A 14,796-nucleotide genomic window follows, 5' to 3' on the forward strand; every position below is an offset into this window, starting at 1 on the left:
CAGGTTTGCAAAATGGTAGCCATTACGTTCATCCTTTTCTTCTCAGGTGATGAAGAACAGCAGTTTTTGGAAGCACGGCATGTCATCATGCAGGAAAACCTGCAAAAGAGAAGTCATTCTGCTGTAAGAAGATTTTTAGCCATGGAGGCTGATGCTGAGCCAAACTGCTCCAGTGCTGTGAAAGTACAACTCTCTCATCCCACCTTACACTCTGTAACAGTGGACTACATAAAGTTTATCCCAATATGCAGGTAATACAAGGTGAAATAAAAACACACCCACTTTAATTCTGTAACAAGACAAGACAAGATAAACTTTATTTTTAAAAGGATGGTTGATGGCGGATGCAAGTGCAGTAAAAGACGTTTATTGAGAGAGAGAGGCAGACAAATCCAAAATGGTAATCGAAAGCATGGTCTAATAACAATCAAAATTTCAGGTGATATACAAACAGGCGCAAACTGGGTGAGGCTGGAATCCAAAAACTAGAAAGAGAAATAAGGTCAATAACATGAATCAAAACGAGACGAGAACAATGAATGAACCGCTTGGTATTGAGTTAAACTCAATCCTACACAATGTCATATTATTGAACAGTCTCTTATATACTGTCGTGTGAGTGTTTGTGAGATTGGACACAGGTGTGTGTGATTAGAATTACGGAGAAGGTGAACATGTGTTTGTGTGTGGGAAGTGTAGTCCATTGCGGCCATGTTTGTAGGCTGCAGTGCAGGATGAGAAATGTGGTCACTGCTTTGCTGTGGCATGACAGCACCCCCCCAGGGCGCTTTTCCTGAAGCGACAAAAATACACTCCCTCCTCTGGGGGTCGTGGCCGGGAGACTGAGCAGCGTCCTCAGAGGAGCAGGAAGGCAGAGCATCATCCTCCATCGACTCTGCAGACTGAACTTGGTCGTTTGTGTCAGCAGACTCAGGTGTGGGTTGTCCGTGTCAGCAGGCTCGGGCGTGGTCAGGACGTTGTTGGTCGGGACGTTGACTTCAGGCCTGAGCAGAACCTGGTTGGTCATAACAGGTTTCAGACAGGAATGTAGCGTGGAAGGTCACATCGTCGATCTCGGACAGGAATGTGTCATGAGAGGCCGTCTCTTCGACCTCGGCCAGGAACGTGCTGTGAGAAGCCGTCTCTTCGAACTCGGCCATGAACGTGTCGTGAGAGGCCGTCTCTTCGACCTTGGCCATGAACGTGTCGTGAGAGGCCGTCTCTTCGACCTCTTACAGGAACTCAGCTCGAGAGGCCGCCTCTTCGACCTGGGACAGGAACTCGGCTTGAGAGGTCGCCTCTTCGACCTCTGACAGGAACTCGGCTTGAGAGGTAGCTTCTTCGATCTTGGACAGGAACTCGGATTGGCTGGTCACCTTGTTGACCTCTAGCAGGAACTTGACTTTATGCTGGAGCTTTGGAAATGAGACAACCTTGTGGGTCTCTTGCTGGAGATCTAGGGATGAGACCACCTCGTGCATCTCATGCTGGAGCTCTGAAGCCAAGGTTGCTATGTTGACCTCTGGCTGGAGCTCAGCAGGTGAGACCACCTCGAGGGTCTCATTTTGGAGCTCTGGAGATGAGGTCGCACGTTGACCTCTGGCTGGAGCTCTGCAGGGGAGACCACCTCGTAGGCTTCGAGCTGGAGCTCTGTGACCGAGGTCACTACATTGACCTCCAGCTGGAGCTCAGCAACTGAGACCACCTCAAGGATCTCAAGTTGAAACTCTGGGAATTAGACCGCCTCGTCTGAGGCTCGAGCTCTGAGGATGAGACCGCCTCTTTGATCTCAAGCTGTAGCTCTGGAGATGAGCTCACCATGTTGACCTCCGGCTGGAGCTCGGCAAGTGAGACCACCTTGTGGGTCGGGCCATAAAACCGGGAAACCATGAACCCAAGCCACTGTCTCTTGTCCGGCTTGGGGTACGCTAGGCTAGAGAAGTACATTTGGCTGTGGAGCAAGCACTGCCTCAGGTAGTCACACAATTCCACTGGGGAAACTGGACTGACATGAAAGCTGGCCAGACAGCCCCATGTACACTGCTGTGATGTGCTCCTTGCTCTCCTGCTGCATCCATGTTAAAGGTGTAGTTTTCTGTCACGTAATTGGCATAATGAAGGTTGAGGGTGGAAACAAGTGCAGTAAAAGATGTTTATTGAGAGAGAGAGAGAGAGAGAGAGAGAGAGAGAGAGGCAGACAAATCCAAAACGGTAATCCAAAGCATAGTCTAATAACAGGCAAAAGGTCAGGCGATATACAAATGGGCACAAACTGGGCAAGGCAGGAATCCAAAAACGAGAAACGAGAAACAAGGTCAATAACATGAAACAAAACGAGATGAGAACAACCAATTGTTATTGAGTTAAACTCAATACTATGAAAAGTCATAGTATTTGAACAGTCTCTTATATACTATGATGTGAATGTGTATGAGATTGGAAACAGGTGTGTGTGTGATTAGAATTCCGGAGAAGGTGAACATGTATGTGTGTGGGAAGTGTAGTACATGGCGGCCATGTTTGTAGGCCGCAGTGCAGGATGGGAAATGTAGTCACTGCTTTCCGCGTTACAGCAGCTCAATTACACAAAAAAACAGATATGAAAGAATACACAATAAATAGGAATAGAATTGAAAAAAATGTGTAAGAAAATATATACAATAGGAATAGAAAAATAAAAGTAGTAAAAAATAATAATAATGTGGGTGGAGATGACTTTGGCCCTTTTTATACAGGACATTTGTGTTCATGCACCAGTCCAGTTTAATGTTGAGGTGAACACACAGGAATTTATACATCTCCACCCTCCCGATGTCAATACCCTGGATGCTCACCAGCGTTGACTGGGGTGGCCTCCTGCGGCAGTCGACAACCATCTCCTTTGTCTTGCTGGCATTGAGGCAGAGGGGGTTTAATTCACACCAGTTGACAAAGTCAGTGATGACCTCCCAGAATTCCTGATCGTTCTCCTCCGATACTCATTCAATAATGACTGTATCATCATAGAACTTCTGCATGTGGCAACTGTTAGTGTTATGCCTGAAGTCCACTGTTTACAGGGTAAAGAGAAAGCGAGTGAGCACTGTACCCTGTGGTGCTCCCGTGCTGCTAACAACCACATCAGACATACAGTCCTGCAACCTCACATACTGTGGTCTGTCAGTGAGATAGTTGATGATCCATGCAGCCAGATAGTGGTCAACTCCAGCTCCCAAAAGCTTCCCCCTAAGTAGTGATGGCTGACTTGTATTGAAAGCACTGGAAAAATAAAAAATAAAAAATGATACTCACAATGCTCCCAGTATTCTCCAGGTATAGCAGTGGTCTGTGCATCAGATAAATAATGGCATCGTCAACCCCAATGCCTGGTCGGTAAGCGAACTGTAGGGGGTCTAGCTCTGTGCTCACTAGGGTCCGCAGCTGTTGCAGTACAATCCTCCTCAGTTCTAAGTAGACATGTGTTGTCTTTCCTGTACACGTTATATTTGTAGCTTGTGGTTGTAAACTAGAGGTTGCATTGGGACTGGAATCCTGCTGAACCCACAGAAAAGTTGCAGGAGTGAGAGATATGAAGCTCACAGGACAAAGAACGTTCAGTTGGGAGTAAATGCTTTATCCTTGTCAAGGTCTCTACGGTGTAAAAATCTATCATATTGTGGGAAATAGACTAAAGTGATTAGAAAATATTGTGGACAGGTTCAGAAAAAACATTAACTGAGTAAGAGTAGGATTGGTCAGAATTCCTTCAAAAGTCAGCAGGATTGGGATAAAGAACAAATGCTTGTAGTTCAACTATTTCACGTTCCTGTGATGTCAGTGTGATAATAGGGTTTATCTGTGAAATAGAAAATCGTCTTGTATGACTGAATCTCCCTCCTCAGTTCTTTAAACACTTTAACAAGTTCAGTGCAGCTGAAAGTGCTGATGTAGTGCTGCGTCATTTCCCATCACGACTATTTGTAGACTACATACAGCCTTTTTTACTGAGACTTTACATCTCATTACAGCTACTGGACCAATCACATCAGTCCACAGCTTCAAAACATCCAATCAGGGGAGACTCTGAACCTGGTTTTCTACTGAACACACAAGTTCTCCATCACCGTTACAGTCGGAGGAGGTTGTTTCATCTCCTTAGCTTTAACATCAATTAGTAAAAATAAAACTATCATTATCTTACATTACAATCACTGCTGCAACTTTGTTGTTCTCAGTGTCCACTCCCTTCTCTCCAGAAATGTGACCTCCTTCTGGATTTGTCTGGGGTTAACTTCAATCCAGCCTCGGCTATGCGTGACTCCACCATAAATACCGTAAATACCTTAAAAGCTTAACCTCACGCTGGTGTTTGGTTTGAGATGTTTGTCCTCTAGTTTCCATCTCACACCAGAGAACACGTGTGAACATTAATGAAACAACAAAACTGCTTAAAGTGTGAAATAGAAACTAGAGCATTTGATTCTGTCTTCATCAGGGCTGTAAGTGACACTACAACTCAACAGCAGACTGAACTGAAAGATGTGTTTATTAATTATAAACTACACAGAAATTTTAATAAATGTGAAAAAAATTAATCCAATCTATGCTCATGAACATCACTCACATAAATGTCTGAATATAATCAGGGAGGACTATTAGGTACATTGATAATGGACTTTAACAAAATGATGACACACACAGTGTAATATGGCATTTGTGGAATTTATTAAGGAGGCACAATGTAAATTGTGTAAAAACATTAAGATAAATAAAACCTCGACACTTCATCAGTCATCAATATACATTTCTAATGAAATTGAATATTTATTGCCTGGAGATTAATTTCAGGTTAAACAGTGGAATCTCATCAGTAATGCAGTAAACACTCGTCTTTATACTCAGCCCTCTTAAAGGTCCTCAGTATTTCTGGAAAATTGTTCAAATGTATAAAAGTTTTACATTTACAGATGTACTGACTACTAAATGTTCAGATAATCTACATTAATTACGATATTCACCAGATTTATCCTCTTTATAAAACTCCTATGTTTCAAAGCAAAATAAATTAAAAACACAAGTTAAAGCAAGATGTGAACCATGAGCCGTTCTTTAATCCTTTAACCTTCAGAATCAAACAAAATGTTCTTTTACATTCTAGAAATCATGTGCAAGAGAAAATGCTGAGAAAAAATCCCAAATATAAGACTTTCATTCAAGAAAGAAAAAAACAGCAGGATGTAGGATTTTGATCAGAAATATTTTTTAAAGCTTCATCCATGAAGTGAAGCAAATCAGTAGAGGAATGATGTTAGGAGTCACCATGGAAACGGCAATAACACTTACATTTTGGTTGTGTTTCAAGTCTGAAGTCATTGTCTTTATCTATTTTATTTTAACTTGTGCATAAACGTCTTCATGGCTCTTGTCTCTGGATGTTCTGGAGGATGAAGGTTTCTTAGCAAAACTCACAGCTGCATAGTTCAAGACATCTTCATCATCAGCCTGATAAAGAACAAGAGCCGTTATTGTGTAAATAGCTGTCTATTAGAATTCTCTGTGCATTGTGGATTGTAGGTCAGATGTGGATTTATTTAACAGAATAGAATCACAATTAATAGAAGACTGGATTACCTGATTGGTGGGAGTTTGATGGTTTCTTGATGAAGCACCTGAACAATAATACACAAAAGTAAAGTTTAAATGTAGAAAGGATTCACATTTTGGTGACAAATTTATACAGTAACTCTATAAATAATAATAATAATAATAATAATAATAATAATAATAATAATAATAATAATAATAATAATAATAAAAGTAAACAAACCTTTTCTCTGATTTTTATATAAAACTCCAAGCAGAAACACGATTACAATAAGAGATACAAACAACAGAGACAATAAGACAATAATCCAAATGTCGGCTCCTGAAAATGATGAAAATGAACAATTTGTATAAATATTGGATGATTTATTAACAGGAAAAGGTTTTAACTACAGAAAATTCTGTTATAGAAAGTGAAAGGAAGTTTATTTGATCAAAACTCTTACCTTCTCCATCACTGCTCTTTGAACCCTCATTGGACCGTGTAACAGAATCTGTGTTGTTGTTAACCGTTCCAGGTGTAGGACAGTGTTTCATCTCTTCACCTTTACAAATACATTGGAAAAGCAGCAAATAAACAGAAATGATACTAAATATGAATAATGTGAAATATTCAACATTTAATGCATATGTACACATAATTCTGGTTAAAGTGTTGATCTGGAATTAGCAGGTTATCAGAGTAAAACTGTTTACCTTCAAACTGCAGACGTGTTCCAGATGTGAACTTTATTATAATTCCCTCCACTTCTCCACAGAAATATTCTCCTCCATCATCTTCTCTCGTTCCGATAATGTTGAGATCAAACTTCTGGTCATTTACAGTCATACTGAAGTGGCTATCTTTAAATCCCTCTGCAAATTTGTAGCCACTATTGGAGCTGTAATATCTTACAAAATACTGAGGAACTTTTCCAAAACTCTGTCTGTACCAAGCTAACTTATCTTTGTCTTTGCCCTTGCTCATGCTACACTCCATAGTTACATTTTCTCCACGCTTTACTGTTTTCACATGAAGCTCCTTGATGTCAGAAGTGTTTACTGTAAAAAAGTGTTTAATATTTAATGTTTAATGTCAGTAAATTATTTAAATATGAAATTTGACTATTTTAAATGAATGTTTTCAAAATGTTACTCACCAGCTGTGCAGAGAGAAAAAAGAGAGTAAAGCGCGACAAAGAGTGTGATCATCGTTCCTGTTTAGACAAAGTGATAGTGAGGTAATGAACTTGTGAGTTCAGTAGAAAAGCAGGTCCAGACTCACGCCTGATTGGATGTTTTGAAGCTGTGGACTGATTTGATTGGTCCATTAGCTGTAATGAGATGTGAAGCTCACAGTGAATTCTTGTCTATTCTGATGCTGTGATGAGTCACATGACTTTACAGATATGATGTACTGGAGCTCTATCAGTCCTGTGTGCTGGAACCTCTCTGAGAGAAGAAGTTTAATGAAGTGCTTTTAGGTCAGCAGATCTAACAACCCCAAAGAGGAATAATGTGTAATCCCGCTGTGGGGGAGGGGGACGCAGTACAGTTTCAGTATGGTCCTTTCACAAATCATTTGTCTAAGGTAGAACCTGGAGTGAGCGTATATATGGGGTTTTACGGTAATCATCGGACACTTGGTGGAAACGCTCATCTGTATTATTTAAGATGTAGACACTAGAAAGGTTTACAGTAGAAAAGGTTACTTTCATTCTTTCTTTCTTTTTAAAGATGTTACATACAGCAGTTAATAAGAAAGTGTGCATGTAATTTTATATTGTTTACATTTCAAATAAAAGGAGTGTTGTGAATTTGAACAGTGAACAATATTAAAGCTCATGACACTGTGTATATAGAAATGCCCAGTTCAGCCATGAAACATTGTCTGAGCGCTGATTGGCTCCTTTGACGCCACGCAACAGCCAATCAGTGATGATCAATCTCCGCCCACATGACCCTTTATAATCCCGACCAACTCACCGTCCACAGCCTCACGCCGGCAAATTTAATATTTATCGTTTCCGGCTGGTAAAATTCCATAAATATGGATTAAAAACTGATCACAGCTGGCAAACGCTTATAATGTCTGGGTTTAAGGCCACGAAAAGTGTTTACATTTTATTAGCTTTTCAGCACACACAAACACACACACAGTAAAGCCTGGTTTAAACTTCTGTGTTAATGTGTATATGTGACTGTGTGTGTGAACATAAACATTACAATATATGAATATTATAAAACATAAAAGCTAAAAGAAAGAACAAACACAAATAATAAATAAGTAACACCAGTAATTTAAATAAAACATGTGCGCTCTCTCTCTTGCTCTCTCTCTCTCTCTCTCTCTCTCTCTCTCTTTCTTTTTCCTCAGCTGCTCACTGCAACCCAGAACATTCATTAGCTGACTTTTCCACAGGTGTGTATTCCTAAAGTTACATTCACACATACAGCGACAATGCGACCGGAGACCGTTGATTTTCAACGAGAGCTGGCAGCTTCCGGCGACATGCGCGACGGCAACCGGATGTGGGCGTGTCCAGCGACAAAGTTGAGAAAAGCTTAACTTTATGCAATTTGGAGCGACCTAGTGCAGCAACTACCAACGGGAGTGAAGAAGCGTGAGCACACGTGATCCTTGGCCACCCCTGCTCACTTTTAACTTTTCATTTTAAAACGTATAACTTTTGTGACAGTTACGCCTGTCCTCTACACTACTCTGGCATTTTCGACCCTCGAACATGGAGGATTTTGGAAACGCAAAAGACTGGGCTAAAATTTGTCATTATACTTCCTGTTTTGGCTCCACCAGGTATTTATTTTTTATTAAGCAGCATCTGCTGGTCAACGAAAGGTAACAGGAAGTAGTTAACAGGAAGTAACCACTACAGCAAGGGTCAGGAAGTTACCCAAAAGTGACTGTCAAATGCCAGATACAGTCATTAGCAATCCTACCTTTGAAGCACTTGATAAGACATTCCTTGTATTTAAACACATTTAGAAGTCAAGTATAAATATTCAGAGTGTATTTTTGTTGTTAAACATTAATAGGAAATTATATAATTAACGTCACGGTCCGGGGGTCACTGTGTGGAGGATGTGGATTTACTGGATAGCTGAGTGAGGTAGCCAGTGAGACCAGTACACTTCCAGTTTCAAGTTTGGTGACGTTGGGGAAAGGGTTGTTATTGTCAGTGGAGGAGACAGAAGGCCTTATTGATAAATAAAACCACACTTTGCTAGGACTGGAGCAACATTACTGTAATGAGCTCACCCTTGTGGTGCTGGTACCAAATGAAACTAATAAAAAACAATAAAAGGATGAACCTCCAGCAGAGCTGCATACGCATAAGTGCGGTATGGAATTGCAGAAGTGATCCATGGCTCAGAATTAATTCCTCTGTGTGACAGCAAACCTGTGATTATAAGCCCCGCCCACAAACAAGCCTAGGAGCAGTCATGAGAGTGGACTCGAGTGTTCAGTCCAAGTGTGAGAACGCTCTTAACACATTTGTAGAAGTGTTACTGGCTGCAGCAGCGCTCTCTCACATCATGCAGTTGTTTCAGTTGAACAGAAATAGCATTGTGGTTTCTGAGTTTCTGAGACTGAGTGTTTTAATCAGCAGCTCACACTGACTTCTTTTGGGTCACTTCAACAGTCCAAATGTCTTCATGTTAGAATCTCAGGCGAAAACACAAAAGAGCTGGAGTTCATTCATAAAAATGTCTCTAAAAATCATGTAGAATGTCGAGAGCACTATTTATTCAAACTGTGCTAGAGACTGTGCTCTATCTGTGTGAGGCCTGTTATCCACCCTAAAGGACATAACAACAGAGACAGAACTGGGATTAATTCAAGTATAATCTCACACCTTTGGGTAGATTTGAATCGTGTAATGATTAACCTGTATAAAACATGTCCACAATTATTCATTCAGAACGTTTAGACAAAGTGCTGCTGCAGTCTATGAGTCCGGCAGTTTCAGTACCTTTGATGTGGTAAAAACCTTAATGGCCTCACGCTGGTGTTTGGTTTGAGACGTTTGTCCTCTAGTTTCCATCTCACACCAGAGAGTGTGTGTCAGTGTTAATGGAAACAGCACTGTGGTTTAAAGTGAGAGATATAAACTAAAGAGTTTGATTCTTTCTTTATCAGGGCTGTAAGAGATGTTAGACTTTTATAAATCCAGTCATTAAAACATTTCTGGTTAAAGGTTCAGTTACTGAAACGTCAGTAATGAGTATAATGAGAATAATTTAAGATCCAGAATTAATACATTTCATCACCTCGACACAGTGAATGTTAGCGTCTTAATCTAAGTTTATTTGTGTAATGAGTGTGTTGTAGTGACCAGCGCATTCACACCAGAAGGAGAGTTCTTTATTAAACAGTGATAACTTCCACTTACGCCTGACTTTAGCAAGACCACTGATCTGGCAGAATCCAACACGGCCACACACAGACACACATACACACATACACAAACACACACACACAGTGGCGTGTTATTGACAAGTTTTCTAATCGATGGCAAGATCCCACTTTGTTCCGATACGATACTCGTTCAATATTGTTTTCTTTAAAAACTACTAATCTTTATGTAGCACTACTTCCTACTTCTGATGTAATCTGGTAGGAGAGGGGCGTGAGTTTCAATTACGCTCTCGGTTGGTGGAGTATAAAAGCTGCCATAGTGACGCTATACATGTCTGTGTCTTCTTAGCGTATTTCCGGCGTGGCGAGTGAACTCCCGAGAGGTAAGAGCTGCATGATGTTTGTGTCATGCAGGGTTACATGGGTTTGTTTCATTAAAGGGTGGATTGAGGAGCTTTGCGGAATGCTTTCAGCGACAGCCGTCTCCATGGAAACGCGTGTAACTCACCGTTGCGTTTCCTGGGCCATGTGAGTCGCCATTTAACAGGTATGTCGTTGTTTTAGGTTTAAGACCGTGTGATCATTCAGTAATATTCTGTGTTTTTTTCCCCCAATAATTGCGGTGGCCAGCTGCAGAGGATCAGCGTATCCCCGTGTTGTGGTGGTGGGTCTCTTGCCTGAATGCGGTGTTCACTGTGAGGTGTTGCGTGCTGTGGTGTGTGCATGTATGAATGCTGTGTCCATCGGATTAGGAGTGCCAATCCCCAATTCTGAAGTGGTAACGTCCATGTGTGTTATTCAGGTGATTTATTTTGTTTCTCTCCCTCTCTGGATGTGTCTTAAATAAAGCTTTTTATTTTTTTATCCAGCCAATGTCTGATACCTGACTCAACCCTTATAGTGGCAACATGCGCCGTATGTGGCAGGACATTAAGGCCATCAGCAACTACAGGACTACATCACTCATCTGTGACAGTGATGCCTCCCTTCCAGATGTGCTGAACATCTGCTTTGCTCGGTTTGAGGTGCAAAATGATGTGACGGTGAGGAAGACCACCCCTCCTAACAACGACCAGGTGCTGTTTAACCAGAGCTGATGTGAGGAAAACTCTCCACAGAGTCAACCCAAAGAAAGCTGCTGGACCAGACAACATTCCCGGCAGTGCTCAGAGAATGTGCAGATCAGCTAGCAGATGTTCTCACTGACATCTTCAACATCTCCCTGTCATTCACTGTCGTTCCAATCTGCTTCAAGGGCACCACCATTGTCCCCTTGCCGAAGAAGTCTTCAGTGTCCTGCCGCAATGACTACTGTCCCATTGCACTCACACCCATCATCATGAAGTGCTCCGAGAGGCTCGTCATGAGGCACATCAAGACCCTGCTGTCCCCCTCACTGGACCCCCCCTGTAATTCGTGTATCGTTCTAAATGCTCAACAGATGTAGCCAGCGACACCACCCTACATCTGGGCCTCATCCCCCTGGACAAGAAGGACACCTACGTTCGAATGCTGATCATAGACTTCAGATCAGCATTCAACACAATCCTTCCTCAGCACCTGCTTGGAAAGCTGAACCTACTGGGCCTGAACACCTCCATCTGCAACTGGATCCTAAACTTCCTGACTGGGAGGCTTTAATCAGTTTTTTTTTTTATTGTGAACATCATCTCCAGCACCACCACACTCTGCTCGCATGTATTTTATATCCATGTATCCATATCCATGTATTTTCCTGTAAACCCTGTCTGATTGGTCTCACCTCCGTTCAGTGAAGATAAAACACAACACTGTGTTCACTGAAGATATAAAATTATGAGACCGTCGTTTTCTTTTACTGATGTTCAGTAACGTACAGTAGTGACAAACCGCTCCAAGTGGAGAATTATTTCTTTTTAAAGAAAAAACTCTTCAGGGCTACAGCCCCGAAGACCCAGGCCAGGTTGATTCTTGGGAATAAAAGTACAGTACTGGTTCTTGCCAAGGAGTGCTGCTGGTGTTGTGTGCATCATTCCTGGTACCTATTGCATTTCAGTGGTCTGCACTTATATAGCGCTTTTTTAACCTTAGCAGTTCTACAAAGCACTTTACACTGTGTCTCATTCACCCATTCACACACACACACACACACACACACACTCTCTCACACACACACCAATGGTAGCAGAGCTGCCATGCAAGGCGCTAGCTTGCCATCTGGAGCACTTAGGGTTCAGTGAGAGAGAGGTTTAGTTTGGATGGTACATATCACTAATTGGTTTTGACAGGTCTAGGTCAAAGGTCATCATCAATTATAATTATATTGGCAGGTCAAAGGTCATCAGCATCAATTATAATTATGTAGAGAGTTGTATATCACCAACGTCATTATCTTGAGAGGTGTAGTTAATGATATACATATTGTTACACATTCCTTCCCATAGATTAATCACTGATCTTGACAGACAGAGGTCAAAGGTCATCACCAACCATCAGTGATCTTGACAGGCGTTGATAAAGATATTTATCAGTAGTAAACTTTAAATCTGGTTCTGTTGCATTCCACACACACACACACACACACACACACACACACACACACACACACACAAGTTTTTTCACATAGAATGTATACTTTTATAAATCCAGTGGTTCTGATCAAGATGGTGGTTCTGTAGCACGCAGCAGCTACTTCAGGACCAGAAATATGGTGCATTGTTACGTGGAGTCCAAACCACCACCAAAGAGATCAGAACCAGGTTTTATCAAACGTTATATTATGTTAAGTGTTTTCTTAGGATACACTGTACACACACACACACACACACACACACACACACACACTCACACACACACACACACACACACACACACACACACACACACACACACACACACACACACACAGTAAAGCCTGGTTTAAACTTCTGTGTTAATGCGTATTTGTGTCTTTGTGTTTGTGAACATAAACATTACAATATATGAATATTATAACATAAATGATAAATGAAAGAACAAACACAAATAATAAATAAAAAAAATACCATTATTTTTTTCTTTTTTTGATTAATGGCCTCAGAGAAAAGAACTGAAGTTCACCTCCTCCCCACAGTGACCCCCGGACCGTGACATTAATTATATAATTTCCTATTAATGTTTAACATCAAAAATACACTCTGAATATTTATACTTGACTCCTAAATGTGTTTACATACAAGGAATGTCTTATCAAGGGTTTCAAAGGTAGGATTGCTAATGACTGTATCTGGCATTTGACAGTCACTTTTGGGTAACTTCCTGACCCTTGCCGCAGTGGTTACTTCCTGTATTCTACTTCCTGTTACCTTTCATTGACCATTCATACACACTGGGCATGCACATACAAGTGTAAACAGGAAGTTGACTGCTAGTCACCAGCAGGCACAACAATGAGCATGATGGTGAGGAAAATCAAGGACATCGCTTACACCGCTTGAATGAGATTTGTTATCGATTGCTCTAATTGTAGCTCGCCTCTTGCACATGTAGGCAGCTGCAGTATTATAAAATATAAGTCTCCATGTTGTTGTGTATACGATAAATGTATCATAATGGTCACATGGTAGTGGCTTGAGGAATCAGGGAAGGATACGCAATGATCCAGAAGACCCAATCAGGGGGCGAATGTGGGCAGCCACGCCTTCGTTTTCAAAAGTCTTCTTTTTAGTCTGTTTACACTGAAACGCGAGACCGAAGATTTCAAACTTAAACAGGGTCTTTGGTGTTTCCAAAAGCCTCTGTTTTTGAGGGTCGAAAATGCCGGAGTAGTGTAGATGACAAGCATAAACGTAGCAAAAGTTATGCGTTTTAAAACGAAAACGCACTAGTGTAAACAAGGCCTCAGACCACCATTTTCAAGAGGACCAGGGATCAGTTCTCAAACAATCCTGGATAAAAAAAACAGCTTTCACGCTTCACCAAACTTACTGAACTCAATAAGGTAAACAGCTCCACATCCAGAAAAAACCCAACACCTCTCCCTTCCTGCCTTTCACTCTATTGCAGTGGACTTCATAAAGTGTATAAATCCTATAATGCAGCCAATACAAGCTGAAATAAATACACACTCACATTAATACTGAGATAAGGACAAGTAGACACGTGTTGTCTTTCCTGCCCATACACTATATTTGTAGTTTGTGGTTGCAAACCACAGTTTTCGTCAGGAGTGAGATCATGCAGAACTAAAAAAGCGTTGTGAGCAGGTGATCAGATATGAAGCCCACAGGCCGTGTTTATTAACGTTGGAGCGTTGTTATGTATGGTAGTAGAGGAAGGCTAGATAGCTACCATGTAGGCATAAATGTAAGCATGTAGACGAGGCCAATAGTAGATCTTTAAAACCTTTTTTTTAATGAACACTAAGCACACACACATCACATGTTGTATTCCCTTTCCTAGCCTCTTCTTTCTCATTATTACTGCAGTTTTTTCCTGGAGCTTTTGATCTTTGGTCCAAGATGTCACCAGTGTATCTCTCTTGTCTTTCCCGTCTGTTACAGTTTGTTGTAATAGACGGGACTCAGACACAGTCTCAGTGTTTAAGTCTAAGCTTAAAACGTATTTGTTTACTCAAGCCTACCCTGACTAGATTCTGTTCTACTTTCTCCCTCTCTCCTTTCGCCGAGCCCCACACGAATTTATGGAGATACTAGAGATCCAGGTCCTTTCTGCCTCTGGATGGAGCTCAAATCTTCTTTAATTCCAGACTGCTGGGACTACGGCTGCTCTTAACGCCATACAGACTTCATATAAATCCATAATGAACTTTTTCACAATATCTGTTGTTACCCAGATGAGGACGGGTTCCTTCTGAGTCGGGTTCCTCTCAAGGTTTC

At 41.3% G+C, this 14,796-nt stretch overlaps 1 protein-coding gene across 2 annotated transcripts in view; it reads right to left on the reverse strand.

Moving 5' to 3' along the window:
- The window catches only part of nitr10 (novel immune-type receptor 10), a 45,785-nt gene extending 38,480 nt beyond the window's left edge, over nt 1–7,305 (reverse strand). Inside the window, exons 1-6 of one of the 2 annotated variants that reach the window (XM_053675530.1) lie at nt 6,723–7,305; nt 6,280–6,624; nt 6,030–6,128; nt 5,807–5,905; nt 5,611–5,648; nt 4,705–5,481 (exon numbers count right to left, since the gene is read on the reverse strand). In XM_053675530.1, coding sequence (XP_053531505.1) covers nt 5,362–5,481; nt 5,611–5,648; nt 5,807–5,905; nt 6,030–6,128; nt 6,280–6,624; nt 6,723–6,774 — 753 coding nt within the window. In that variant the 5' untranslated portion in view covers nt 6,775–7,305 and the 3' untranslated portion in view covers nt 4,705–5,361. 2 annotated transcript variants of the gene reach the window in all.
- Between the last annotated feature and the right edge of the window lie 7,491 nt (nt 7,306–14,796).

The sequence above is a fragment of the Ictalurus punctatus genome, chromosome 25 (genome assembly GCF_001660625.3).
Source record: "Ictalurus punctatus breed USDA103 chromosome 25, Coco_2.0, whole genome shotgun sequence".
In the NCBI taxonomy this organism is placed as follows: Eukaryota; Metazoa; Chordata; class Actinopteri; order Siluriformes; family Ictaluridae; genus Ictalurus; species Ictalurus punctatus.